The sequence below is a fragment of the Odocoileus virginianus genome, chromosome 23 (genome assembly GCF_023699985.2).
Source record: "Odocoileus virginianus isolate 20LAN1187 ecotype Illinois chromosome 23, Ovbor_1.2, whole genome shotgun sequence".
Classification (NCBI taxonomy): Eukaryota; Metazoa; Chordata; class Mammalia; order Artiodactyla; family Cervidae; genus Odocoileus; species Odocoileus virginianus.
This window is the reverse complement of record NC_069696.1, coordinates 6,610,226-6,638,055: the sequence shown is the minus strand read 5'-3', so window position 1 is coordinate 6,638,055 and position 27,830 is coordinate 6,610,226. Positions and strand designations below refer to the sequence as shown.

The window sequence follows — 27,830 nt, the reverse complement described above, 5'->3', positions numbered from 1 at the left end:
TGGATTTCCAGTTTCTTTTGAAAAATGCAAAGATCTGGCCCCACTGGGCCCACATCCCACAGGCTACAGTTGACTTGGGTGAGGGACAGCCTCCCCCTAGTTGCGGTGTATCCACCCCAGTTTACCCCAGTCCCCACCACCCAGGTGTCCTGACGCCAAGACAGCCTGCCGGGGCCGCCCCGCAGGACGCGCCCAGCCTGGGTTCACGCGTGTCACCTGCCTGGCCCCTGAAAAGCGCTGGAGCTGGTGAGCCCAGCTGCAGGTCAACAGGCCCATCAGGAAGGAGACGCTCGGAGGCGGCACTGGTCCCTACAGAGGAAGGCATCCTGCCCAGGGGCAGGGAGAGAGGGCCAGGGGCCCCCGGCGGTGGACAGCCCCTCCACGCCTTCCTGGGCCAGCGGAGATGCCAGCCAAGAGGCACGGCGGAGGCAGGGAAGAAGGTAGGCCTGGCAAGGGGAGGGAGGCCCAGGGCTGCAAGGCACTGGCAGCGAGGTGGTCTCTGTTTATTGTCGGTGAGGAAAACCCTCTCAAGTTAATACAGTGTGATCTTTCCCCAGAGGCGTGCTGAGGGAAGGGCCCTAGAGGCACCCTGCAAATAGCTTATAGCAACGGTGCTTTGCCCCAAGAGCTGCTGGGCTCGTCCCCTGGGGCGAAGGTGCTGGTCCCCATCGGCTCCTCCCCTCCCACAGCCGTCCCGGGACGTGAGCGGCCATCAGTCCTTCGGAGGCGACGAAGTTGGGAGGGAACAGACAACAGGCGCGTGTGAGGAGACAGGCTGGCGCTGACCCCCCGGGAGTGGATCCGCCGCACCCCAGCCCTGGGGTGGCGGGGAGAGTCTACAGGAGGGGCCGGGGCCACGGTGTGTGGGGAAGGGCCAGGGTTAGCACCTACGGGCAGCACGCCCGCCTCCCCCGCGGCCCTCCCTCGGGGGTTCAGCTCCCGGGCACCCCACCCGCCCCAGCACCCTGTCCCGGGCAGGGAGACTTCCTGCGGAATGAGCGGAGGTGAGGGAAGCACCTCCTAGGACTTCGAGGAACAAAGGGAGGGGTCTGTCCATCAGGCCCCTTCGGGTCTTGAGGACATAGTAACTACCTCCAACTTTAATTAAGAGACTTCATAAATAGAGCTCCTGAGTGCGGAGAAAGAGAGGCAGGGCCGCCTGCCCCGACAGGAAGACAGGGACTCAGACCCAGGATGGGGTGGGGGCAGGAAGGGCCCGGTGCGGCCGAGCCTGGCTTGCCAGGCTGCCCAGAGGGCAGGAGCCCCAGGCCAGAGGGCCCAGACCTCAGTGGGTGGACAGACCCTCCACTCCCCTCTGCACATGGTATAGGCGCGAAGCGGGACCAAGGGCAGGGAAACCCTGCTCGCTCCTGGGGTCAGTCACAGCATCTGGAGTCAGGAGAGCCAGGCTGGGGGCTCAGAGGAGAGAGAAAAACTGTTTGGCCCAGACCAGCCAGAGGACCCTGAGGAGGGAGAGGCCATCATCCAGAGGCTCCCTCCCCTAAGTCATCTTTCCTCTCAACTGATCCTGAAGGGACACAGAAGCCCCCCCTCCCGCCCCGCAGAGCGCAGCCAGTGGGGGGTGGTGTCCTGGCTGGCAGTCCGCGCCATTAGCTCCTGTCTCCGGGGCACTTGCTCTTGGTATCACGCTTGTTTCCTAGCAGCTTCAGCACCTTCATGGTCTTAAACTTGCCCTTCTTCTTGCCCTCGGGCTCAGCCTCCTTCTGGAACTCTGCAGAAGGGAAAGGGTGGTCGATTGGGGCAGGCCAGGGGATGGCAGTGACGGCCGGGGGGCAGCAGTGATGGCTGGGGGGGGCAGCAGTGACAGCCGGGGGGCGGCAGTGACAGCGGGGAGTGGCAGTGATGGCTGGGGGGGCTGCAGTGACAGCGGGGGGTGGGGGAGGGCGGCAATGTCGGCGGGGAGTGGCAGCCAACAGTCTCGGCCCACCACCACCACCACCACCACCACCACCATGTCGCCTGGAACCGTGGACATGTCCCTTCATCCTTTTGCATCTCCAGTTCTTCACCTCCAGGAAAGGACCCCACCCCTTCCCAGCATTTCGGCAGGGATCGGGAGATGAGCACTCATGAAGGCAGTGGGGGAGCCCTAGAGCACGGCTGACATTTTATCTCTAAAAGCTTCGATTCCCCTGCAGCTCTGTGGCTTACAACACAAACACTGACTGTCAGAGCTAGAAGAAACCGCAGAAATCATCTGGCCCAGTCCCTCACTTATTATGGACAAGGAAAATGTGAGTTTGAAACAGATTACCACCAACCGAGCTCTTTGTGGGTGCCAGGGCCTGGCTAAGTGCTTTATACACGTTATCTCAGTCATCCTCAGCACCTACCCAGAAGGTGGGTGCCTCTGTCACCCCCATCCTGCAGACAAGGAGAGTCAGGCCTGGAGGGGTGAGAGGCGCTGGCGCAAAGCCACCCAGCTGGGACGCGTCAGAGCTGGGACCAGAATCCAGTCTAACTGGAGCCCAGACGGAACCGCAAAGCCACAAAATGAGTCACTGGGGGAACCAAGATTAGGCCCAGGCCTCCTGACTCCCAGTCCAGTGCTCTCTCAACGATTCTGGGCACTATCTTCTCCAAGGGTGAGGGGGACTGCTCTTTGAGCCCACAAGACCCCTCCTGAACCAACTGTGGATCTCAAGGAGGAACGCACAACTCAAGGCAGACATGCCCTGGGAAATGGCCCCATGTGTCACCAACCTCCCTGTTGGTACCACGGCATCCCACACCCATCTTCCTGGCCATAGGTTGGCCTGCCTTGCTACACATGGCCTTCTTGGCAAAAGAAAGGCTTGTACACACTGTCCCTGTGGGTGCCCCTTCCAACTCTGTATTCAACCGGCCCTCCCACCCTGCAGGAGTTCAAACGGGTCAGAGCCCCAGGAAGGACCTCACCTTTCTTCTTGATCATGGCCTCCAACATCTTATCTTCCTCTTCCTCCCTGAAATGAGACAGGGAAGCTGAGTGTCCCACAGGAGGAAGGGCCAGATAATCTCTCAGGCCCCTCCAGACTCTGAGTCCACACAGGCTGAGCACGGGGGAGCTGGGATGGTTGGCAGTGAAGGTCTCATTCCCAAGAAAGCCCCGGGAACCCTGCCCCCAGCCACGTCACCTCTGCCGGTCCTCGTCCAGGCAGTTGATGATGGCGTTGCGCTGCTCGATGAGGGTCACGAGCTCTTGCATCAGCACCTTCTCTCGGCCCCGGTCCTCCTCTGTCCAGTCCTTTTCTGCTCAAGGAGAAACGTCGGGGACATGAGGCCCAGGAAGTGAGGAACCAACGCCTAAGTGCTAAGGGTGGCTGCAGACCAGCACCACGCTGGAGAGCATGAGGACAAGGAGGAGCCCAGATGGGTGGGGATTCCAGTTTTTGGAGAAATGAAGGTTGTTGCAGAAGAGACCAAGAATACCAGCCTGCCTACCAAAGACACTCTCCCGGGGGGCTCCGAGAGGACCAGTACAACACAGGCTCTGAGAACAGAGACCAGCATGGGCCAAAGAGTTTTCTGTTTATGTTCACGCATTCATGCAACCAATGTTCACTAGGTGGCTCTTGGGGGAGGCAGGATTCAGGCTGGGCCTGCTGAGAGTTCCCAATGGCGGGCTGGCCAGAGTCGGGAGATAACAGGGAACCCCGGGGTCCTCGTACAGCAGAAGCAATGTGACCCAAGAGGCACACTCGGACATCCATCTAATGCCATGAAGGAGGGTGGACTAGAAGGGACCCTGGGGGTTGGGAGACCTGCCAGGAAATGTCCCTGATATCTCAAACACCTGCTGCCCTCCCCCCTCAGTCTCCTGATTTCAAGAACCCAGGCCATCCCACAGAACCACACCCTCAGAGACCCACCTGCTCCTTGGTATTCCTCTGACCCAGCCCACAGACTTCCAGGGGACGAATGCCCCCACATTTGACCTTCCCGCTACAACATCTGCCACTACAGGCCTCCTCATCTCCTAATAACATCCTGAGACCCCTCAGCCATGCCCCAACCCCGCACCGCCGCCTCTTGCCAAAACTGGACCAATGGCCCAGCATAGTTCCAGGGACAATGTGGGTTTCAGAGTCATCACCCCAGTTCAAAGCCTACTCTGCTGTTTCTCGAATCTGGGGCCTGGATAAGTTATGTCCGCAACCTACATGGGGGAAAACTGAGGCTCAGGGAAGCTAAGTCTTTGACCAGTGTCACACAGCAAGGGTGGAGCCAGTGCCTATTTCCTGGCAGCCCCAGGTCCCCAAGCTACAGCCCTTACAGTGTCTTACAGATCTCCAGCCCACCAGGGGCCTTTAAACAGGTATCACCCTCCAAAGGCGACAGTCAGGACAGGAAGACAAGCCCAGGATGCACTGCCATCTCACACAGGACTGGAGAATAACATAAAAGACCAGGGCCAGGCTGGCCTGGAGAAAAGAGGTGCGGGCCCCTCTCTGGCCACAAGGTGTCGCTGCGGCTCCTCGGAGTGGTGGCCACGCCCCAGCCTCCGGAGATTTGGGAGTGACTCATAGAGGGCAGTGGAGGGCTGGGACGTTCTGTGACTTCCCCAGGGGCATTCCTGACTCTGGGTCTCATCCAGCCTCCCAAGCTGCCCGGTCAAGGGGAAAGCAGGGCGGCCATCCCAGCCAGGAGGAGGGGCTGCGTGTGTGCGGGCACACGGCCAAGTCAGAGACTCGGAAGGAAGCCTGGCTCTACCACCAAGGGGCGAGACTCAACCTCTCTGGCTCTCCATTTCCTCATCTGTTCAATGGGAAACAACGATTCCTAACCACCTGGGCCAGAGGAAGTGGTCAAAAGCCCTGGCTCCTGCCTCTGGACGCGCCACAGTCCTGCCGTCTCTCTCAGCCCACAGCTGTGCTTACCCCACGTCATGGAGAGACCCCAACTCGGTCACATAGTAAGCATCAGCCCCCCTCCAAGGGCACAGCGCATTTCCACATCCCATCTCCTGGTCCTGAGAACACCCACCCAGGTGGGCACCTCTGTTCCTGTGTCACACACGGAGCCAGAGACCGTGCCAAGCCTGGGGTGCACAGCTAACACACATCCTAAGGACACCAGCAAGTTCCCGCAGCACACAGGACACCGTGGCTCCACGCCCAGCCCCTCCCCCTGCCCTCCTCCATCCTCAGCACACCCCATCCCTCCCTCCCAGAGTCGCTCTGAGCCACACCGTGCAGGGGGGCCTCCCCACACCAGCAGAGTCCTGCCACGCTCTGACCTAACGGCCATGAGCCCAGAGCTGCCCCAGGACAGACACATGCTCTCCATCATTCATCGAGGCAGCCTGGGGCCCTGGAGACTGACCCCCCCCCAACCCTACACCCCAGGACCTACCCACCCACACCTTCCAGGGGAGAAGGGGGCCAAAAAGGTCAGTCTGCTCCTGGCCTTGGGGTGCTCTCTGCAGGTCTGTCATCCGACACACAGATGTCACAGCCCCACATGGGTCCCCTCTCCCGTCTTGAGTCTATTAATCCCCTATTAGGACCCAGACAGCACCTCCCGCCATGTCCTCTGGCCCTGCTCCCACAGACTGCCCAGGCCTCCCCATCAGGGCTCTGTCCGTCCTTCCCCAGGCCACTCCTCTGTGTCACCAGGCCCCAGGGCTGGTGACCCGGGACGGGGCGTGGCCGCTGTCACCTGGCTTGTTGAGAAGGCACCGGAGCTCGTACTCCACGTCGGCCTGCCGCTGCTCCAGGTTCTGCTGCTTGAAGCTGGAAGGTGGGAAGAAGGTGACTGTTAGTTCTGCCCTGGCTGCCTGCCCTGCCCTGAGCTGATGCGGGAAGAAGGTGAAGATTCTCAGTCCTGAGTTCTGTGGATTCAGAGTCAGGGGGAGCCGGGCAGGGACAGAGGGGAGGCAGGACTCACACGTAGATGAGCTCAGACTCCCGCCGAACCAACAGATGCTTCTCGTGGATGAGCTTGAACCAGTCCACCAGCATGTCATCCTCACGGCCTTCTGCAAGCCAGATGCTCACTGAGGCCAGGGCTGATGACAGTCCCCATCCTCGAAGGAGCCATGGCGGCCCCTACCCTGGGGAAGAGGCTTCCCCCACCCGAGTCCCCCCACCACCGCCAAGCCCCCCACAGCCCCCACACCATTCACTCCACCACGCAGCTTCTCCTCCAGCAGGACCCCACGGTGTTCCAGGGCATCCAGTTGGCGCTCAATGGTGTCTATTTCTCCGTGGATATCCTCCTCGGGGATGTACTGGTCGGACTGGACCTGCCCAACAGCGCCCAGTCACCTGCGGTCAGCCTGCCCTCCCACCTGTCTGCTGCCAGGAGCTTCCCTCTGGCCAGCGCTGGCCTCCCAGGCTCTGTCCCACACCCCATGCCCTGGGTCCCAGAGCCATCAGGCATGCCCAGAGGGCGACACAACTTTCTGCTCCTCTTGGCAACTTCCTTCACTCCTCTGCCACTCCAGAAAGGACACCATAATATGAGAAAGTGACCCAAAGGATAGAGAAACCTAGAACACTCTATAAGCTGTTTAAGTAGAAGTATGTCATGGGAACGCTTTGATCCTTAAACTATTATTAGTAACAATCTAAATGCATCACCCAGTGCTTTTGGTCAGAGCAGCTGATCTGCTCCAAATTCCCCCTGGCTGCAAGTCAGATCTCCCAGCTGGGCCTCCCAAGCACGCCCCCTTTCCCACATCTCAGGGAAGCTGCCCCGACGGACCACCCTGTCGCAGGGTGCAACAGGAAGCCTGAGGCCGCCAAGGGAAGGGGCCCGAGCCCAGGCAGCCAGGTATCTGGGGCTCCCAGCAGATACCTTGCGTTTGATGAGCGGGAAGCCATGTCCTGGGGCAGGCGGTCTCGCTGGCTTCGAGCCCTTGGTGGCCTTCTTTACACTTGGGGATGCTGTAGGTGATGGCTTCCGGTTAAATGGATTCTCCTTGCAGGAGGACTAAAGGCAGGGAAACATAACAGAAGATATTAATAAGTCAGGAAGGGGCAGTAGGACCCTGGGAGCTCTATCACATGGGACCATGGAAAGAAGGGCGGGTGGGAATCAGGCAGAGAATCTCCCAGCATCCCGTCTGAGGCACCCAGTCATTCAACAAAGACTTCTACTTCCCAGAGCCTCTCATGTGCAGCTGCCACACTGGATACTTGTCTAAATGCTCGTCCAATTCTCACAACCACTCCACAAAGTGGGTCATGTCTGCCCACTTTACAGGTGAGTAAACTCAAGTTTTGAGGGGTCAAGTAACTGGCTCAAGGTCACACTCTTCCCAAGGGCCCAAGCTGGAGTGTGACTTGGTCTGTTTCAGGCTGGGCAGCCCTCCAGCGCAGGGGACAGTGGTCAGGACGTGCAGTTTAGGGCAGGACGAAGCAACAGTAACTCACCCAGGCCTCATAAATACCCCTTTCCCAGCAGGGATTACAGGGCTCAGCGCCTTGCCTGGGGTTGCCCAGCCAGGAAGTGCAAAAGCAGGATCCCGCTTTCAGTAGAGGGAGGCAGCCCCTGCCCCGCCCAGGAAAGGCCCCCATCCTGCGCTGCCCGCCCTGGGAAGATCTCTGTCCTCTCTGAGGCCAGCAGAGCGGGCAGGCCCAGCAGGAGAACAGACCCTGCCAGCCACGAGGGCAGTGCCAGCATCTTCCCACCACCTCCCCCAGCTCATCGGAAACAGGGGTCACTGAGGCCATGGAGTGCTCCCAGGAGTGCTGACCTGGCTTTCCAAGAGCCGGGGGAGAGGCGTGGAGCGGAGGGCGTCTCACCCCACCTGTGCCAGCCGCTCAGGTGGGAGAGGGGGAGTTCTTTGAGGCTGGAAGTTGCTCTGGGAGCTGACGCAGGAGTCCAGGTGTGGCCAGGAGACAGTCTGGTCCCCACAGGGCAGCACCCGCCCAAGGGCCTTGTCTCCTGCCCTCACTGTCTCAGATTCCCCCCGAATCCTAGGGTGAGGGTAAGGGATGGGGCACCCCAGAAGGAAGCCCCCTTGGGGCTCGGCCCTCACCCTCCACAATCACACCTGGAGCAGCTCAACAGGGTCAGAAAGCCCAAAGGCCCTGTGTCCCTCAAGGGTTCTCAGCCATAGAACTCCTTCAAACCAACCTTTCACACACCCCAGGGCAGGAAACAGGCAGTTGCCTGTAAGGGGGGACGGGGTGGATTCAAAATCAGCTCTATCCTCCACTTCCACAGCAAGGAACCTGGGACCCCTCAGAGCATCCACAGGCCCAGAGAAAAGGAAGGACTTTGTCCAGGTCACACTGCAGGTGGTGACAGTCGGACTGAGGGCGGCCACCCAGGCCAGAGAAGGTTAAATGACATTTGCAAGGTGCACACACCAACAGCTCAGGCTCCTCTGCAGACTCATCCCCTGTCAGGCTGGTCAGACCAGGACTACAGCCGGCCTGGAGCCACCCTCCGCCCCCGGACCCTCAGAGGACTGCAGAGTGAGGGAGAAAGTGCAGGATCAGAACCTGGTGGTGGACTTCCCCGGTGGTCCAGTGGTTAAGAATCCGTTTACCAATGCAGGGGACTCGGGTTCGATCCCTGGTCCAGGAAGATTCCACATGCCTCGGAGCAACTGAGCCTGGGCACCACAACCACTGAAGCCCACACTCTGGGGCCCGCGTGCTGCAACTCCTGAAGCCCATGCGCCTAGAGCCTGCGCTCGGCCACAAGAGAAGCCACCACAGTGAGAAGCCGGCACATGGCAACAAAGAGGAGCCCCCGTGCCTGCAACCAGAGACAGACTGCGCGCAGCAAAGAAGACCCAACACAACCAAAACTAGTTCGTAATTTTTTTAAAAAAGAACCTGGTGGCTCCGGAACTGCCCCAGTGGCTCAGCAGCTACGACTCTGCAGGGGGGCCCAGGCGTGATCTTTGGTCAGAGAACTCGATCCCACATGAAGCAACTAAGAGTTTGCATGGCGCAACTAAAGATCCCACGTGCCGCAGCTAAGACCTGGCACAGCCAAATAAAAAAAAAAAAAGAAGCTGGTGGCACAAAGGGACTCTGGTCCTTTAATTAAAAAAAAAAACAAAAAAAAACCTGGTGGTGCCAAGTGACTCCAGTCCTTTAATAAATCTTAAAAAAAAAAGGAAAAGAGCCTGGTGGCGCAAAGGAGAGACCTCTTGGTGAACTAGGCGCCCAGAGGAGTGTCCTGCCCCCGGTAACCCCTGGTTCTTGGTGGGGCCCTGAGAAACAAGTATTCCACCAGTCACAAAGGTCATCTGGAAAACAAGCTGCTGGGAGTGGGTGCCCACTGCAGCCCCCAGAGGGGACGGAGTGTGGGGCCGGCCTGGGAGGGGGCCTGGGGAAGGGAGCGGCAGCCAGGGCTGTCTGTACCCCCGCAGTGGCCACAACAGAAGCACCCAGTAAAGCTGTTTCCTGGGCGCTCTACCTGTTGAGAGCTGACCCCTCCTCTACAAGTCTACCCCACAACAAACCACACAAGGCAGTCATCGCCGTACCCCACCCTCCACTTGGCTGTGAGCACCTGGTGACAAGGACCACCACAGCCATCGCCCCAGGAGCCCAGGCCAGCCCGTGCACACAGGAGCGACGCAGTGTACAGCATCAGCCCTGTTCTACAGGAGGGGAGACTGAGATCTCTGCAGAGGAACACGACCCCAAGAAGGGCGCCATCCCCTCCCCTCTGTGCTCTACCCCAGGTGGAAGGACAATCGTCTAGGCCTGTCTCCCTGAGCAGACGGGGAGCCCCTGGAGGGCAAGGACAGGGCCTCAACACTGCTGTGCCAGAACCTGTCACAAATAGGGCTTCAGTGAACGGAAGGCGGACGGAGGATGTGGGTGAGTGGTGGCTGCCGTGTGGTCTCAAACGGGCACGTGCGTGGGCTCAGCAAGTAAATAAAAGCTGGTTGCCTCAAGACATGGAAGGTCGGGCAAGTGGACAGGTGAACAGATGGATAGGCAGTCTGGCCAGCGGATGAAAGGATGTTGAGAGGGAGCTGTACCTCAATGCATGGAGTGATGAAGGGCCAGATGGGCAGAGTCAAGGTCACCCCACAAGTCAGGGCCAGCAACAATGGAAGGCTCTGGACATTCCTGCCCCGAGATCAGGCCCACGTCCACTAGACAGGACAGCAGACACTCACCTTTACCTGGAGCTGTGGGGACGAGGTTCCAGGGGAAGGCGCAGGGCTCTTGTCTCCACCCAGTGCGAGGGGCGTGGGGGCAGTGCCACTGCAGGGCTTGGCTGGCGGGGGACCCGGGCTGCCCCTGGTATTGGGGGCAAGCCCAGGGCTGGCTTGAGGCGTCTGGTCCACGCTGGGCTCCACCAGCTCCCCGGAGGAGGACAGGGAGGAGTTGGCAGAGAGGCTGGCAGAGGTCCCAGGGGTGCCAGGGGCGTGGACGGCAGGCTCTGAGGAGCTCTTGGGCACTACAGGTGGTTCCAGGAGCTCCCCACTGGGGGGCTGGCTGGAGCTCTCGGACGACAGGCTTTCCACGCTGAGGGCTGGTGACGGGGTAGCCGAGGGCGGCTCCGAGCGGGACAGGCGGGAGGCGTGGAGCGCTGCACAAACCAAACCGCGAATGGGTGCCGAGCGAGGGGGCAGAGACAGGCCCTCTGGCCTCGCCTGACACTTCACTCTTGACAGAACTGCAGGTGGCCCAGGAAACCCAAGTCCTCCACATCCAGGCAGGCAGGCAGGAGCCTCCAGGATAGCAAAGGTGGGACAGGACCAAGGTCACTGGCAGACTGATCACCCAAATTCGTCCCACACACTCTGGGCTCTGGCCTAGGCCTCGTGGTGCGGCTGTAGCCCTGGTTTCCTTATGGCTCTTGCTTCCTCCTCTAGTGTGGCTGCAGCCTCCACTTCCCCTCCCATGTCTGATCTGACCCAAAGAAAGCCCAATTGAAAAGGCGAAAGCAGAGGTGGAGGGAAAACAACAGGGGAGGAGGAGCGGGCAGCTCTACTGGTGGCCGGTTCCCAGCCAGGCACTGCCCTGCGCCACTTTCAGCCTCATGGATGACAGACTTGGATGAAGCCATGCTTTAAAGTATCATCTGTGCTTTCCAGGTGAGACGACAGACTCGGAGAAAAGGGCTGGGATTGGACCCAGCTGTGTCTGACTCAGAGCTCATTCCATTGGCTGCCTCCCCCATCCACCCACCACCTCCAATCAGCTGACCCGCCACACTCAGCTGGAGGGTCCCAGGGCCCTAGTGGGGGCTGGGGGGACCTGGACCACTTGAGCACTGGCCTCCCGTCATCTCTAGCATGCTCTCGGCCCCACTGTCTGAGGGGCTCCCACTGAGGTCTCCGAGGCAGCTGGAGCCCCGCCGTGATGGAAGGGGACCGGGCACTGGGCCCGAGAAGACTGCAGGACGGTGAGAGGGAGGGCCGGGCGGAGGGAGGCACAGCGCCCGGGACCCGGCCCACCACCTCCATCTTCCGGGGAGACTGAGGACGCACACAGGGGACCAGCTGCTCAGTCACGAGCGCCCGCGTCACACAGGCGGGTCAGAGCCTCAGGCACCTGGAACTGGAGGACAGTGACTGGACTGGCAGGACTGGAGCTAACCCTGTCACTCGCCTTCCCCAAGCCTGACTCTGTGTTAATAAGCACATCAATGGATCACACATTTAATCCTCACAACCGTCCTGCAGGTGGGTTATGAAGGGTTGAGAGTAGAGTCGAGAGCCTGGGTTCAAATTCTGCCTCCACTGCTTAAGTGCTGGGAGGCTGTGAGCAAATCACTTATCCTCTCTGTGCCTCAGCTTCCTCACCTGCAAAATAGAGTACGCTATCTCCCCGCGGGTTTGCTCTGATTAACTGAGAGCACACACAGCACCTGACCTGGAGGGGGGTCCCGCGGCAGCCCTGCCCTTCCCGGGCCCTGGGCTCACCCAACCCCAGGGTCCCAGCTCTCCGGGGAGCCCCCAGGAACAGCACTCACCGAGGGGGGATGTGCTGGGTGCTCGGGGGGCGGGGCGCTTCTTCGTCTTGGGGCTGCTCGTGGGGGTGATGCCGTACCAGGGGTGCAGCGACTTGGGTGTGGACTCCGGTGGGGTCGGGGCAGGGCCGGGGGCTGGGCTGGGTGCAGCGGGGGCCTCCTCCTCCTCCTCAAACGGGTTGTACGGCTTGGGCTCCGGGCCCTGTGGGGCCGCTTCGTCCACACCCCCATTCTCCACCTGCCTGCCTTCCTGGCCTGGCAGCAGCCCGGGACTACTGCTCGGAGGCAGGGGGGCTGGCTTCTTCTTTGGCTCTGCCTGCACCAGTGTGATCCACGGCGGGTCTTTCCTGGGGGCTGGTGTCCTGGATGGAGGCCAAGAAGAGGTAGAACACATAAGCAGGCAAGGAGGGGCAGCGTCCTTCTCTCCGCAGACAGTGTGTCCCACAGCGGGTGGGTAAGACACAGCACCCTTCCCCTCTCCCACCCCAGCCCGGTGGGGCCCATCTGGGCCCAAAGCCCAAATGGAAAGCAGCGGGGCGCGTCTCTCTTCCCCTCCCTCTGCCTCTCTTTGTCTCTCTCCGCCCTCCGCCACCCCTCCCAGGGACCATATAGGGAAAGCACAGCTCTCAAAGAAGAGCTGGAAATCGAGGTTCCTCGCCTGTGACGTGGGGTTCCAGGGGGTGGAGGCTCTGAGTCTGGCATACAGTGGAGTTTGCTGGGTCTTTCTATACTCTGCTACTGATTTTTAAAACTACTCTAGGAGGCCTAGGCCTCCCACACTCCAGAGGCAGCGGAGGCTTGGGGAGATTAAGGGACCCCCGAGGCAGCCCGCTACCAGGCCCTGCTGCCCCAGGGAGAGGGGTCCCGCCGAGCCACACAGGAAGGGGGTGTGGCCACAGGCTCCCGCCCACCAGCGAGGAGCCCCGCCCCTTCTTGGGAGGGGGCGCTGGTGGGTCACATGGCCTTATTGCCAACCCAGACCCCTGGGGGTACTCCCTTCCCCGCCCCCTCATCAGGGCCCTGAAAGCCCCTCGGAGCCGGCATACCTCTCTGACAGCTTGGGGGTCCCTCTGGGCTTGGGGACGGGGGGTTCTTGCAGCTTCCCTAGGTGGGAAAGGAGAGTGAGACAGACCTTCATGGGCGGCTGTGAGCCAGGTGGTGCAGTGGAGCAGTCAGGGAGCCAATCCCAGTGCCTGCCTCACCTAGGGGTGCCCTTCCATCCCACCTGGCGGGTCGTGGACTCCAGGTGGCCATGGCAATCTCCCCTGCACCCTTGCACCTCCCCAGTCCAGTGCTCGGGGAGATTAGATAAAACACCAAAGGTAACAGGTAGAGAAGGTCAAAGCCACAAGGCCAGGACACCTGGAGACCACCACTCCCCCACCCCGTGCATTTCAGTTAAGGAGGGGGAGCACAAATGCCCCTCTGACACTTTCCCAAAGTGGACAGGAAATACTGTCTCAACTCAGCGCGAGGTCACCTCCTCCTGAAAGCCTCCCCTGACTCCCCAGTGTCCTCTGTGAGTTCCACAGTGGCCTCTGCTTCTGTTTGTTTGTTTTTTCAGGAATGTTCTGACTCTTTATTCCTTCATGTAAATTTAGAATCAACTTGTCAATTTCCTCAAAAGAAAAAAGGCTACCAAAAACCTCAAACTTAAACAAAAGGGTAAAATATAACATGAAGTGGAACAGGATTACACAGTGCATGCTACTTTTTAAAATAAAGTATACAATCTGTGGCATTGAGTACATTCATCTTATACTTGTGTAATTCTTTTAATATTTTCTCATTAGAAAGTGAAGTCGCTCAGTCATGTCTGACTCTTTGCGATCCCATGGACTGTAGCCTACCATGCTCCTCCGTCCATGGAATTTTCCAGGCAAGAGTACTGGAGTGGGTTGCCATTTCCTTCTCCAGAGGCTCTTCCCAACCCAGGGATCGAACCCGGGTCTCCCACATTGTAGGCAGACGCCTTACCGTCTGAGCCTATATTACCTGAAAATAATGTTTTATTTCTTTCTCATTCTTTTTACTGGTGTTTTCCAGCTGACTAGGACCTCCAGTACAACGAGGGACAGAAGTACTGACATTGGGCACTGTCATCCCAAGTCCCAGACATTCCTTTCTCCTGTCTCCTGCTCCTTCCTAGTCCCTGGACCCTTCATCAGTGAAATCACTGGTATCCTGAATGCTCCCTTCACATTCTTGTGCTAACAACCTGACTGTCCCCTGAAGACACAGCTTTCCCTGCAACCTCTCAAGTCAGGCTGTGTTTTCTCCCATGACCCTAGTATCACTGAGAGTGGGGACGGGCCAGGGTCCTCCTTGCCACCCACCATTGCTTCTTTCTGTGCATCCCCCTTTGTCAAGTTTCAGCTCTGAATCTCCTGTCATTGGATCATACCACCACCCACTACCCCTTATTACTGCTGCGGTTTAGTCACTAAGTCGTGTCCGACTCTGTGACACCATGGACTGTAGCCTGCCAGTCTCCTCTGCCCTGGGATTTCCCAGGCGGGAGTACTGGAGTGGGCTGCCATTTCCTTCGCCATGCTCCTCCGTCTTAATAGACTTCTTACATTCTACTGAAATCCTTGTGTCTGCCTGTCTCTCCCTTGAGACCAGCAGCGCCTCTGAGGCACAAATAGGTCTGAACGCCCAGCTCAGGAACCAGTCTCCACGAGCGCGGAACAGAACAAGCCCCAGAGGGAGGAAACCAGGGAGCCTCCCTCCCCCAGGCCTCTCCCGATAAGAGCTGCCCAGCACGTCTCGGGTTGCAAAGAACCTTGTTCCTGTGAGCTCATGAAGCCCAGGGAGGTCACGTGGGAAGATTTTACGGGGTGGGGTGGTGAGGCAGAGATCTCTACTGCAGGGCAGGAGGTCAGGCTGGGGAGCACCCTAGGGTACACCTGACCAGGGACACAGCTTCCCCCGCCCCCTAGCCCCCGAGCAGTCCCTGCCAGACACCCAGATGTAGACAAACACGCAGGCTGGGCGTGGGGGGAGGTCACCTGAGTGTGGACACAGAGTCCCAGACACATCCCATGCCCCCAGCACGGAGAACAGAGCGTGCACAGAGGGGCCTCAGTAACAACTTGCTGCATGAATTAATAACCTCAGTGCCACAGCCGTCCCCAGCACATCCACCACACACAGGCACAGACAGCGTGCCCTGCGCATACTCCCTGGCACAGGTACGTTTAAATTCCAGGCACACCCCAGGGAGCCCCCAGCCCCAACAGGACGCCCGCTCACCGTTCACCAGGACGCTGCCGCCTCCCTGCTCCAAATTCTCCTGCTGCAGACTGGACCGGGGCCGGGGCGTGGGGGGCGTCGGCGCTGTGCTCTCGGAGGCCTTCCTGGGGGCGGGTGTGGGGCGGCTGGCCGGCGGGCTGGCCAGCTCCTGTGGTCTTCCGGGAACCCGGGGCTTGGCGGGGACCTGGGGTCGGCCCTCGGGGCTGGCCTTGGGCACGTCCACCTCGGCCCCTGCAGTCGCCTTCGGGCTGGGGCTGCCCCCCTCCACCTCCTTGGCTTCTTCTGTAGGTTGCTGCGGCTTTGGCTGTGGCGGGGTTCCAGGCCGGGCCCCTGACCGCCCACTGGCGCCCAGTCTGGCACAGTGCTCTGCACATACGAAGGTGCCCTCCTCTGGCCCATTCCTGTAAGCTCCGGGGAGCAGGGTGCTGGAACACCGCCGACACCTGCCAGGCAGAAGAGGGGTGGGCTCGGGGGGGTCAACTTAGCCAGCCCAGGGTGCTGGCTACCCCTTCTCCAGCAGCCAAAGCTGTACCTTCCCCTCCTCCTGGCTGCCAGCCCGGACCCTGTCTCAATACACATAACTTGCCAGCGGAAAAGGAAAATGGTAACTGTCAGAATCATAGTAGAACAATAAAACCACGTGAAAGCAACACCATAAGTTGTGAAACATGCCTTCAGTTTCTGCTGCAAGAGGAAGCAAAGGTTCCCCCCTCAAGGTTCCATCCAGTATGCAAGTCACCACTCATTACTGGCTCAAAAAATCAACTTAGTGGTTTGCAACCAAGCAGGTTTGTTTTGTTTTTCTATGAAATAGGATAAAGTACAATGTATCAGAGTGTATCACACTTCTGTTATGAACCTGATTCCGGGAGTGTATCTATTTATGCAAATTTGATTTCATGGATGTACCTACAACTGGTCACGGTGTCAAATGTGCCTTACTGGTGGTTACCATAAAAAGATTTTAAAACACTGTCCTGACAGCCAGACATGACAACGTCAATGCAGTGGTTCCTTTTCTCCAAGATTTTGGCCCTCATGACACCTCATTTCTGCAATCAGGTGCCTGGGTTTCAGGTCCAGCCACTACACCTGAATGTGCGTGCATGTGCACATGCGTGCGCGCGCACACACACACACATACCCCCATAGCTGAATACTTGCTATAACTCCCATTCACTGGTTTTCATTGACTGTTCAGTTTTCTTCACTGATTTTTTTTTTTATAACATGTAAAACGTTTCCATACATTCTCTAAGCTATTTATATATTCCCTGCCTCTTACTCAAGTTTCTTTAAACGGTCACTTCCCCGGGGAACCACATATTCAAAGCAAGTTGTTACTATAATTTTTTTAACTGCTTTCTTTTTAGAAAACACAAATGCAAAATAAAAAGGAAGAAAAATCTAAAAGTAAAATAAAAATTTAAAAAGTGCTTTCTTTTCTCCAAGCTTTTAAAGCATATCCTGCACCTTGATCATCATCAGGTACTTAGTCTCAAAGAGCTCTGGCCCCGTTTCTGTCTCTATTTCTGGGACTGAGCCAATAATGTTCTCCCCTCACTAGTTCGTTTGTTCCTCAGTAAAACAGGGATAAGAAAGATGCTCCAACACAAAGAGCCTCCCAAGGGGCCTGGCACCCCGTGGTGCTGAATCTAGGGGTGCTCCCTCCCCCACCCACTCACCGGAAGCAGTGTCGGTGGTACAGCTTGCCGTCGGCCAGGTAACGCTGCACCAGGTGCACATGCTGCTGGCAGGCGGCACACGTGCTGCTGGGGGTCCGGTGGGAGCCCTGCTTCGACAGGCTGCCCGGGGAGCACTCCTCACCCTGCAGGGAACGGGGTGGGGTCAGGGTCACCAGCCCTTTGGTTCAAGAACATTCCCCGTTTCCCTGCTCTCTTGTGGCCGTCCCCCAAGCGTGCACAGTGCTAACCGCTCTATCAGAGCCCTGGAGGGGCAGAGGATGAAAGACTCACTGAGGAAGACCCCTGAGGAAGCCCAAAAAGGGAAAGACTTGCTCAAGCTCACTGAGTCAGGATGGAAACAAAAAAATCCTGGTTTCCAGTTTCTGGGGCTCTCTCTGCAAGAAGGCACCTTCTGGCTGTATAAGCCTTTCTCCAATCCCTGCAGGTGAACCTTCCCTGACAGGTTACTGTCCTCCAAGGCCCACCTCGACTGCTTTCTGTCTCCCCAACCAGAGCCAAGTAGATTTAAGTCTGTTTCTCAGCTTCTAAGCACCGTGACCTTGAGCAAGCTGCTTCCATCCCTGGGCCCTGGGTCTGCACCTGCCGAATGGAATTCTATGACCCTCCAGTCTCAGCCCCATGCATGCTCACTGGACACCCACCCTGGGCCAGGCTCTCTGCCCCTCAGGAGCTCCTCCGGCAAGGAGCAGATGGGAGCAGGTGGGGAAAGCCCTTTGCATACTGGGAAGCGCTGTCCAGATGTGAAAGGCTGGGGTCACACCATGAGATCTTGGAACTGACAGCGTGATCCCCACTTCCCAGCTTAGAGATCATGGACAAGTGGCCAAACCTCTCGGGGCTTCAGTTTCCTTCCCAGTACATCAGGACACATAATACCCGCCTCCCAGTGTTATTGAGAGGAGTAAGCGGAATCAGGTTAGGAGGTTGACAGTTCGGTCTCATGAGAATCAAGGGGAGAATCTGCTGCATTGTATGTGTGAGTCTTGCCAGTCCCATGATGGAGGGTCAGTGCCCTGGATGCTCTATGCCTCTCCTGGGTCTGCTGTCCCCTACCCCTGCCCCCTGCCCTGGCCAATGAACCTCTACTTCCAAAGCCAGGGGGAAAGGGACTGAGAACACCCGCTGAAGCCGGCAGTGGCAGCTGTCCCCTCACCTCACCCACCCCCCACTCCTCCAGAAACTGCCTACCTGAGCCCTGTCTCCCGGGTCCACGGGAGTAGATGCTTCGGATGGTGGGGAAGACAGTGCCAGGCCCTTTCTGGGTGATGAGACACCGGCTGCTGAGACACCAGAAAGGGGCCCTGAGGCAGCTGGAGACTCTGGAGGCCCAACCTGGCCTGAGCTTTGGGCTCCCCAGGGTGAACCACCCGAGGCAGTGGGACCAGGCTCCCACTTCACACAGACACAGGGGATGCCTCCACTGCCAAGCTAAGTGCGGAGGGCAAGGTACCCAACCACGCCGGGCCTCCAGACAGTGGGATGGTGAGTCCCACCACCCAGAGCAGTGTGAATAGCAAGGCACAAGGACAATCACAGGACCAGTGGTGCCCAGTACATGAAAGGGCGGTGGCTTCCTTCCCACCAGGCTTAGTGGGTGAAGGAAAGGAGAGGAGAGGAACCACATGATGCCAGCCCGAAGCTTCAGGAAGACGGGTCAGCTCCCTGGGGCTCCTGAGGAGCCGCCCTGCCCGTGCCCTGGTGGCCAGTTGCAGCCCTGAACCCTGCCTGCGTGCCCTCCAACCAGAGGAAACCCAGCCCTTACCCCACCCACCTCCTCCAAGGCTGCCCGGTCATTACTTCAGCAAACCTCCACTGAGCACCTACTCTGTACCTAGGGATTAAACTAACCCCCCCCCCCAAATTCAGAGAACTGCATATAAAAAGGAAAAAAAGTCAATGCTGCTATATGATAATTCTTAAAAATAAAACCCAGGGAATTTCCTGGTGGTCCCGTGGTTAGGACTCTGCGCTTCCACTGCACAGGGCACAAAATCCATCCCTGGTTGGGGAAATAAGATCCTGCAAGCTGTCAACTAAAAACAAAGTCCAAATTCCTTACTGGGGTCACAATCCATTAACAGACCCTGAAATCAACTGAGTGGACTGCAACCAGCATATTGTAAAGATGAATTAGAAGAAAATATCCGCAGGCATCTCGTATTGTAAGGGGAGAATCATTTCCTGAAACTTGTTTCAGTGACATATGTGTACATGAACATGGATTATAATGGGAAACACATTTCTCACCATGAGTCATGGTCAAAAATTTGGGGCCCACTCTATTCCCCACTGTACCCCCTACTGTCCTCACCTCCTCCTTCCCCCTCACTCCCCTGGAGCACACAGGCCCCTTGCTGCTCCCTTTCCCGGAATATTCATCTCCAGATCTTCACACAGCCTCCTTCTCCTCCTTATTCAAGGCTTAACTCAACTGTCACCTCCTCAGAGAGGCCCTCCCTGACTACTCACCAAAAATAGCCACTTCCTCCTCTCATTGCTTTTTATACCATTACCTTATTTTGTTTCCTTATCCGGCTCATCTGAAATTACATTCACTACTTTGTTCTCTCTCTCCCTCGCCCATCCTTTAGACTGCAAGCTCTGAGTCTGTGTCATTCTCAGCTCTCTCCCTATCACCTTGCACAGGGCCTGGCACACAGTAGAAGCGAAAGAAATATTTATTAAATGAATGAATAAGTGCCAGGTGCTGGAGTCAGGCAGCTGTGGACTCAACAGAGATGGTCTACAGGGGAAAGAAGAGTAATTGAGATACTGTGACCAGAGTCTTATACGTTCACCCTGGGGAATGGAGCTACAAGAGCACCTGGAGTACATCAGGGCGGGCTGCTTGGAAGAGGCAACATGTGGAGATGAGAGGATGAGTAGGAAAGAATGTGCCAGGGCATGGGAGGCGGGGAACAGGGACTAGAGGATCACCAAGAGGAAAGACTTTAGCAGTAAAGGAATGTGATCTATTCAGAGAATAAGAAACTCAGTATGACTACAACCCGGCGCAGTGAGTGGCCTAAGCTAACTGGGGAGAGGCCCTCAGGAGCCCAACTAAGAAACTGGGCTTCATCCTGATGACACCACCCTTGTCACCCTGGGGTGGGGTGGCGGTGGGTACCCCTCCTCTGATTCCCTCAGCCACTGGGCTTCCTTCCCTCACACACTGGTTCCAGATTCCACGGCGGCTCCTGGAGGTCAGGGGTCAGCTGATGTGCCCAAGGTCACCAGCCCCCACAGAGCTCCCGCATGAGATGAACAGGCAGCATGGCACAGTGGTGTCTCAGCCACGGCCAGCTTCCCAAGGTACCCAGTGCAGAGACAGTCAAGCCTGGGCAAAATTACCCTTGAAGTCCCTCCCCTGGCCCAGAGAGTACAGAACACGACCATCTGGGGGAGGCTAAATGCCAGCTTCGCCTCCAGGGCTGGAACAACTCCCTGCGCCTCCTCTGGTTGAGCAGCAGGTGGGATAAAAATGGTCTGCATTTAGGGGCCAAGTTGCATGGAAAGCACAAGCTGTGCCTTTAGTAACAAGAAATCCCCGCAGGCCCACAGGGTGCTCTCGCCCAGGCACAGCACGGGGAGCTGGGTCACCTGAGTGACCGCACCCCCAGGATGCCTGCTGAGGACCCGGGAACAAAGTGGGCACCATCAAAATAGTATTACCAAGGGTCCTCCCCGCCCGCCCACCAGCCCCACAGAGTCCCAGGAGGTGGCCCTTCAGAGAAAAGCTTAGTAGAGGGAGACTGGGGTTCCACCACCAGGAACACTCCAGGAGAAAAGACTGAACTGTGATTCTAGGTGAGCAAGCTAAACTCTAACCAATGGATAAAAATAATAATAATAATAGTAACCCTGGGTCCTAAAGAAGGGCCAGACACAGGTTCAAGCTTCCTCGCTTACTCCCAACAACCCTGTGAGGTGGGCGCTGTTCTTTTCTTTTTTTTTATTATTTACTTATTTGTCTGTGCTAGGTCCCAGGTGGCTCAGTGGGTAAGGAATCTACCTGCAATGCAGGAGACATGAGTTTTATCCCTGGATCAGGAAGATCCCCTGGAGGAGGAAATGGCAACCCAATCCAATATTCTTATCTGGAGGATTCCATGGACAGAGGAGCCTGGTAGGCTACAGTCCATGGGGTCGAAAAGAACTGGATATGACTAAAGCGACTGAGCACACACACATGGATCTTAGCTGTGGTACACGGGATCTTTAGTTGGTGACATGCAAACTCTTAGCTGTGGGATCTAGTTTCCTGCCCAGGGATTGAACACAGGCCCCCCGCATTGGGAGTGTAGAGTCGTGGCCACTGAAGGGAAGTCCCCTGGGCGCTATTCTGTCCTCACTGCAAAGGGGACCCTAAGCTGAAAGGTGACCCTGTGACCCATGGTCACCCAGACAGGAAAAGGCACCATGCTGCCTCTCATCAAAGACTCAGCAGTTGAGAAATACTTTCATTTTGATCTCTAGTCAAATACACATAATGTTATTTGTTCAATTATATATTAATCCCTAGCATTACGGGAAAGATGGGGAGTAAGAGAGTATTTTAATTTTTAAATTGTTACGCTTTTTTCTATGTTCTAAATTTTCTACAGTAAGCAGGTGTTACTCCAAACAAACATCAAAAAAAAAAAACCCTGACTTCTTTTTTTTAAGAGATGGGATAAGATTGTCCACATGGAGAGCAGAGGCAGGAGGAAGGAATGACATGGCAGGGCCCACAGGACCCGTGACAGCCGTGACGCAGCGCAGGAGTCAGGACACCGGGATTCGGTTTTGCGGCTGTGTGGCCTTGAGTTCCTTGCTTCCCCTCTCTGAGCCCATGTCCTCTCGACAGAAGGTTAGGGTCTAGGAGAGTCTTGCATGGGGACTCCCTAGGCAGAAGGTTCAGTAGCCAGCTGACTCAAGGCAGAGAAACACCCTTGTATCCCTCACCCCTATTCCCTTACCCCACCTCCCACAATCCCCCAGCTTCTCAGTTCTCAGGCCTTGAAGGTCACTGCTGGGAAACATGAAGCCAAATAGCCCCACAGGATCACTGCCTGGCTGGAGAGAAAAAAACCCAGGGAAGTGTCTGTAAACAGGAAGTGAGTATAGGAGCCAGAGAGGTGAACTCCCAGACACCGGATAAACTCACCCTGCGTTGTCTCCTCTGACACTATAGTTTTGTTTTGTTTTTTACTTTTTTGCCAAGACCACATACATGGCTTGCAGGATCTTAATTCCCTGACCCGGGATCGAACCTAAGCCTCCAGCAGTGGAAACTTGGGGTCCTAACCACTGGCCTGCAGGGGAAGTCCCTCTTCTGCCATTATTTTGCCCAGCGACTAGTTCACGTGTTTGTGGTCTGTCTCCCACACCTGAGTTCCTTGAGGGCAGTGACCTTCACAGCTGCAATCCCTGGGGTCCCAGCCCAGTGTTATTTTGCTCATAAATATTTCAGTGAGTGGATGAATGATGTGGTGAATGAATGATGGGCTGCCTGCCTGCACCCTGTCTGCAGCTCAGAAAACAGGTGACACACCCCCTGGGCCCCGCCCCTAAGGATGGCACCCTCTCACCTGGGCCGGAGCCGGCAAAGTGGTTGTAATACTGGGACACGTAGGTCATGATGCTGAGGCAATCAGGGACACTCATGGAGACCATGTCATTGGGATCCAGGAGGGCAGGGATGCCCAGCTCCTTCTCGGCCACTTCAAAGGCCTGGGGTGGGGGCAGATGTCAGGGTGGGGGAAGGTTGGGGGTGGGGGTGGGGGGAAAAGGGGTGGGGATGGGGGCAGGTGTTGGGGAGGGAGAAGGTTGGGCAGGGTGGGGCACAGAAGCAGCCACAGCAGGAAGAGGAAGAGAAGGCAGTGTTAGGGGGTGCCACGCTGCATAGGCCCAGCCTCATTCTGCGGGATGAGGGGGCCAGGGCAGGGGTGACTGGGCTCCCTGAAGCTCTGGCCCCACACTGTGACCTGGAGGTGGGAAAGGGCTGGTTTTCCAGGCACAAGCCGGCCAGAGGGGAGCAGGGGGTGGGGAGAGGAGCAGTCAGGGCCCCGGGGCAGGACAGCTGCTCCAGAAACTCCTCCATCGGTTCCTGTCCTGCAAGACCCCTGCTCTCCCATACACACACCCCCCATCCACAGCACACAGCCTCATCGTGGGCTCCCATCTGTCTGGGGGACTCACCAAACGGTTATTCTCGAAGACATTGTCCTTGGAAAGTGAATCAAAATCTCTGCAAGAGGCAAGGGGTTGGGGGGAGGGGGAGCATTGAGCAGTGGGCAGGGCCATGCGTGTAGAGTAACCAGTGGAGATGATCTTATCCCAACCAGCCTGGGCCTCAGCAGGGTTCAGGGAGGCATCCGTGGGCTGTCAAGGAGGAAACTGAGGTAGCAAGCACAGGCTAAAAGAGTTGGGGTGGCCAGGTGGGAGAGGCTAAGAGCTCATTGTCCCAGGAGGCCTCCAAGTAGAGGCTGGAAACCCACGCAGAATGGGCGGGGCTGAAAAAGTCCCAGCTTCAAGTTTATCCCCCAAGAAGGCATGTCCTGACTCAGTGGCAAACGTAAAATCTAAGACCAAGTCCAAGGCTGGTCACGAGAGGCACATCCATGGATTGCTGACCTCACTCTGTGCCCTGGGCTGAGCTCCCACCTTCAATTTGTTTTCAGCTCTACTTGGCAGGTATTCGCCCCACTTTACAGATGGGGATACTGAGGTCCAGGGAGAGGAAGCCACTGTGAGAAACTGCATTTCTCGTCCTTCCACTGCAGGTCACAAACCTGGAGAAGCCATCCCAGCTTCCTGAATCCCTAACCCAGCCCGAAGAGGAATGTTGTTTTAATGGGGCCAGGAATAGAACAAGTCTGAACCAGCCTGGAAATGGTACATTCTCCAGAGATGCTGGCACTAAACGGCTGGCTGACCCAGCTGGGCCACTCCTGGGGGCACCATCCTTAGAAGAGTAGAGAAGGGTGTCCTAGTTTCTTAGCTGGGACAGGTGAGAAGTGGCAGGGTCTGCCAGGGGACCCTGGCTGTGGGTGTACCCCCTCCCCACCTGCCTGCTCCAGCTGCTGGAGCGGCTGAAACCAGCGGAGGAGGCCCAGCCTGCTTGCTCAGCAGCCTCCTGGGTCTTGTCCTTCTATGGCTGAAAACTGCAGCCTGACTGCTTGAGAGATGTGGGCCCAGAGGCCGGAGCAGACCAGCGCGGCCTCCCAAGTCTGGATCCCAGGCCCTGCTCTTCCAGGCCAGGCCTTGTGACCTGGGGTGAGTCAACAGTCCTTGCGGCCTTTGTGTTCCCATCTGCAAATTGGGGGAAGCTTCATACACCTCCCAGGTTGGTGGGGAGGACCAAGCTGGGTAGAGGCAGACCTTGCAGACACAAGAGAGCCCTCCTCCTCCTGCTCACCTGCAGGCAGAGTCCAAGGTGCCGTGAACCCTGGGCCAAGACAGGAGGGGGTCACTTGCAAACTGTCCCAAGGCCCCAGGGTCGGGTGGACTGGGGAGGTGGAGGGGGCCGTGTATGCACTTCAGCTCCGTTTCCCACCTCTGGCCAGGCTGCTTCCTCCTCCCCTCAACTGGGTCCCTAATTCCTCCCCCTGCTCTGCCACTGACTCAGAGTGTGACCCTGAGCAAGCTACACACAACCTCTCTAAACCTTGGGGTGAGGGTTAGGGTTAGGATTGTGACACCACCCCAGCTCCCAACAAAAGCCTGTTCTGAGACCAAATGAGACAAAAGCAACTTGTCTGGGCCCTGGACTGCAGTCTCCCCAGCAGTGTTCCTACAAGGCTGGGGTCACATTTTTGTTCACCCTGTGCACCCAACATCCTCCACACTGTCTGGAACTTAGTAGGCGCTCCATAAATGTCTACTGAATGCATATATACTGGGAACAGTGTGAAAACTGTAAAGGTCCCCACGATGCTACAATTTTTCCTCTGCTTCTTCTCCCTCCCCCACGTTGGTCCCTAATCAGTGCCTAGGGTTGGGAAGTCTATTTTCTGAGAATTTTCGAAGGCCTGGGAAGTTCTATTTGACCATGGGGGAGATGAGGAGCACAAAAATGAAACCCACATGGTCCTTTAACCCTGCAAGGGAGCTTAAAGATACCTGAATTGGGAAAGGGGGAATGGGCCAGCCCCCTCGACCACCCCCAGTAGAGGCCTGGGCCCACCGCTCCAGCAGCCTGAACCACTTAAGAAGATAGTGCTTGCCCTCACCCCTACCCCAGCCCTATTCTCACGGAGACCTTCCCCTACCCATCACTGAGGTCCCCTCTATGCCTCACGTAGGACCTGGGCCTCAAGTTTTTATCCTGTGCAATGGCTGGCAGCCCAGATGCTGGCCAGCCTTGCACATGAATGATCGAACCCGATTCCAGATCTCTTCTCAAGAGGGAAGCCCCCCTCTGCTCCACACCAATGCCACGTCCCTCCCTGTGGCCCCACCCACCCTCCTTGGCCTGCAGGAGGCCCTAAGCACTCTGGCCCAGCCACATGTCCTGGTTTTCCCCGCCCTGTGCTATGGGCTCCAACAGCGCTGCCTGTATCTCTGCTCACGATATCCTCTCTGCCTGGAAGGCCCTTCCCTGACCCGGGTCCTGTGATCTCCTTGAAGATGAGGTGACCAGGCCGCCCCAGCCTGGCCCTCTGACACAGCACTTCCCAGGTGGAGTTCTCAGCACTGCTTGCTTATACATCTATCACCCCCACAGGCCATAGGAGACTGTGTAGGGTTTGTCTCTTGGTTGATTGGAAGCTATTTCCATTACCAGGTTCAGTGCCCAGCACAGAGTATAACTCTGCAGACACTTTTGGGAATAAATGAAGGAATAAGACACTTGCATCATCCCTTCCTGCCTAATAACACTACTTACAATCACTAATGTTAAGTGAATGTTCATCATCTTATTTAATCCTCACAACAATCCTGGGAGGTTAGATCTTATTGTCAAACCCACTTTACAGGTGAGGAAACTGATGCCCAATGGGATCTACTAGTTTTCCCCACCTAGGACACGGAGGAGCTGACCGCAAACCAAGCAGCCTGCATTTTGTGGCTGGTAGGCTCAGGTCCATGATGTAGCTTAGCTTGACACTTGAGTCCTTTCACACACTGGCCCTGCCTCACCACCTGCCCTCCAGCCAAAACAGAAGACCCCTGCAGGCCTGCACTCCAATTTGTGGGTCCAGTCTGGGTGTCCTTCTTCTCCATCCTTCAAGCCCTGGCTCCTAAGCCCCTTTACCCCATGTCACTTGCTCCATGGCAGATAGTGGCCCACCTCCATCTCCACCCCATCTTGTTCACTTCTGCACCCATACCCTCTCCTCCAGGGCCCACCCCAGGGCCTGACCACCACCCACAGACACCGTACCACATGGTACAGAATAAACTAAGTGCATCTACACTATCGAATCCTTGAGGCCATCCTTCCCTTCCTTCTTTCCTTCATCAAAGCCTCCCGAGTGCTGTCTTTGGGGAGCACAGGTCTGAAGGTGGACAGACACACAAAAGGTTCTAGACCCTGCCAGGAAAGCCCCATCCGAGGGGCTGTAAGCAAGACGGGCAAGGACCATGACTCTTGTCCCCAATTTGCAGATGAGACCAGAAGTACAAGGAACAGCAGGTGCCAGATAAGCATGTAGTGTTCTATGAATGAATGAATGGAAGAGGTTCTAGGGCCCCAGAGGGAGCTGAAACCCCAAGTCAACTGCCCTAGGGGGTCTGGATAAAATCTCCCATGGAGCCTGGGAACTGGGCAGCCGGGAGCAAGAAGGGGCCATTTCACACCCTGAAGCAGCCATTTAGGGCTGTAGGTCCAACCTTAGGAGACTTTATTCATCCTCCCTGCCCCACGGAGGCCACCAGGGTCATGGGGCACACACCTGGGAGGCAGGGCTGTGTCCTACTTGGGGGAGGGGTGTTCCATCCATTCATCTGACCTCTGCTAAGGTAGGGACTCCTCTGTGCCAGGCACTGTGCTACTGCCCTGGAGAAGAGATGGCCCAGGGGAACCAAAGCAAGTGGGCCCCACGGCAACCTCAATGCCGAACGGGTAGTGGGCTGCTCAGAGCTCCTGTTTGAGTTTAGTCTAAGAAACGCCCAGGGTCCCGGAGGAGGGCGCGGGTGCCTTCTCAAAGAGTCAAAGCCTCGGGGGCTTCGGCGTCCCGTTGGCGGAAATCAGAGCCCTGTGGGCGGGGCCAGGCCCCCGGTAGAGGGACCAGCACGCGGGGCGGGTTCAGTGTTCCAGTGGGCGGGTCAGGGGCCAAGTGGGGGAGGGGTGTCCTGGATCCGAGGGTCTCAGCGCCCCGCGAGGCGCGGGGGGCCCGCCGAAGGGTGGGCGTCTCGGCCTCTTGGGGCGGCGTCTGCCACCGCCCCGGCTCCGCGTCACTGAGGGGGGCGGGAGGCCCCCAGCAACGAGCCCGCGCCGCCCTGCGCCCCGGCCGCCCGCCCTCCCGGCACTCACAGCAGGTCGGGCCGGTGCCGGTGCAGGATGGCGCAGAAGGCCAGGCCGTCCCGGAAGGAGCTGCTAAGGTCGCGGATGTCCACGCCGCGGTAGCCCTCGCACTGGCGGCGGCACCAGGCCAGCAGCGCGCCCCGCGGCCCCGCCATGAGCCGCGCGGGGCTCGGGCCCGGGGACTTCACCCGCAGGCTCGGCTCGGGCCGGTTTCCGGCTGCGGCTGCGGCTCGGCTCTGCCCCGGCGCCGCTAGGAGCTCGGGGCGCGACCCGCGGGCGGCGGGCACTAAGGCGGGGAGGAGGCGGGGCCGCGGCCTGGGAGTCCTCGCTCGGGCTCTCGGCGCAGGGTCCTGGCTCGGCTGCCAGCTGCCCGCCCGGACCTGCCCGAGCAGCCGCCGCCCGCGTGGCCCGGCCCGGCCGGCGGCCGCCGCCTACTCACAGCCGTTCGCTCCCCTCGCTGTGGGCCGGCCCCGGGCGTCCCGCTGATCTCGGTCCCCGCCCGCCAGCCGCCGCCGCCA

The 27,830-nt window shown here is 57.8% G+C and overlaps 1 protein-coding gene across 4 annotated transcripts; it reads right to left on the bottom strand.

The window, feature by feature from the left end:
• On the bottom strand, positions 1-27,830 carry MICALL1 (MICAL like 1). 4 transcript variants are annotated; one of them, XM_070453309.1, is made up of 16 exons: positions 27,322-27,830; positions 23,043-23,091; positions 22,433-22,574; positions 18,051-18,142; positions 16,842-16,984; positions 15,157-15,599; positions 12,948-13,005; positions 11,905-12,263; positions 10,100-10,515; positions 6,802-6,936; positions 6,121-6,247; positions 5,890-5,980; positions 5,662-5,735; positions 3,138-3,252; positions 2,920-2,966; positions 1-1,732 (listed from the first exon to the last, which is right to left on the bottom strand). In XM_070453309.1, the coding sequence occupies exons 1-16, from the start codon at positions 27,465-27,467 to the stop codon at positions 1,611-1,613; spliced, it is 2,559 nt and encodes an 852-aa protein (XP_070309410.1). In that variant the 5' UTR covers positions 27,468-27,830; the 3' UTR covers positions 1-1,610. The 4 variants fall into 4 exon arrangements, with proteins under 4 accessions (XP_070309410.1, XP_020752145.2, XP_020752146.2 ...); XM_020896486.2 differs by having other exon boundaries at positions 18,051-18,139; positions 27,322-27,829; XM_020896487.2 differs by lacking the exon at positions 27,322-27,830 and adding an exon at positions 26,741-27,186.

Bases quoted from the DNA above. Each gene is read 5' to 3' on its own strand.
- MICALL1 (XM_070453309.1), bottom strand. From the start codon at position 27,467: ATGGCGGGGCCGCGGGGCGCGCTGCTGGCCTGGTGCCGCCGCCAGTGC. The intron at 23,092-27,321 runs GTGAGTGCCGGG...TGCCTCTTGCAG, and splicing joins CGGCACCGGCCCGACCTGCT to AGATTTTGATTCACTTTCCA. The intron at 12,264-12,947 runs GTATGCCGGCTC...GCCTCCATCCAG, and splicing joins ACCCCCAAGCTGTCAGAGAG to GACACCAGCCCCCAGGAAAG.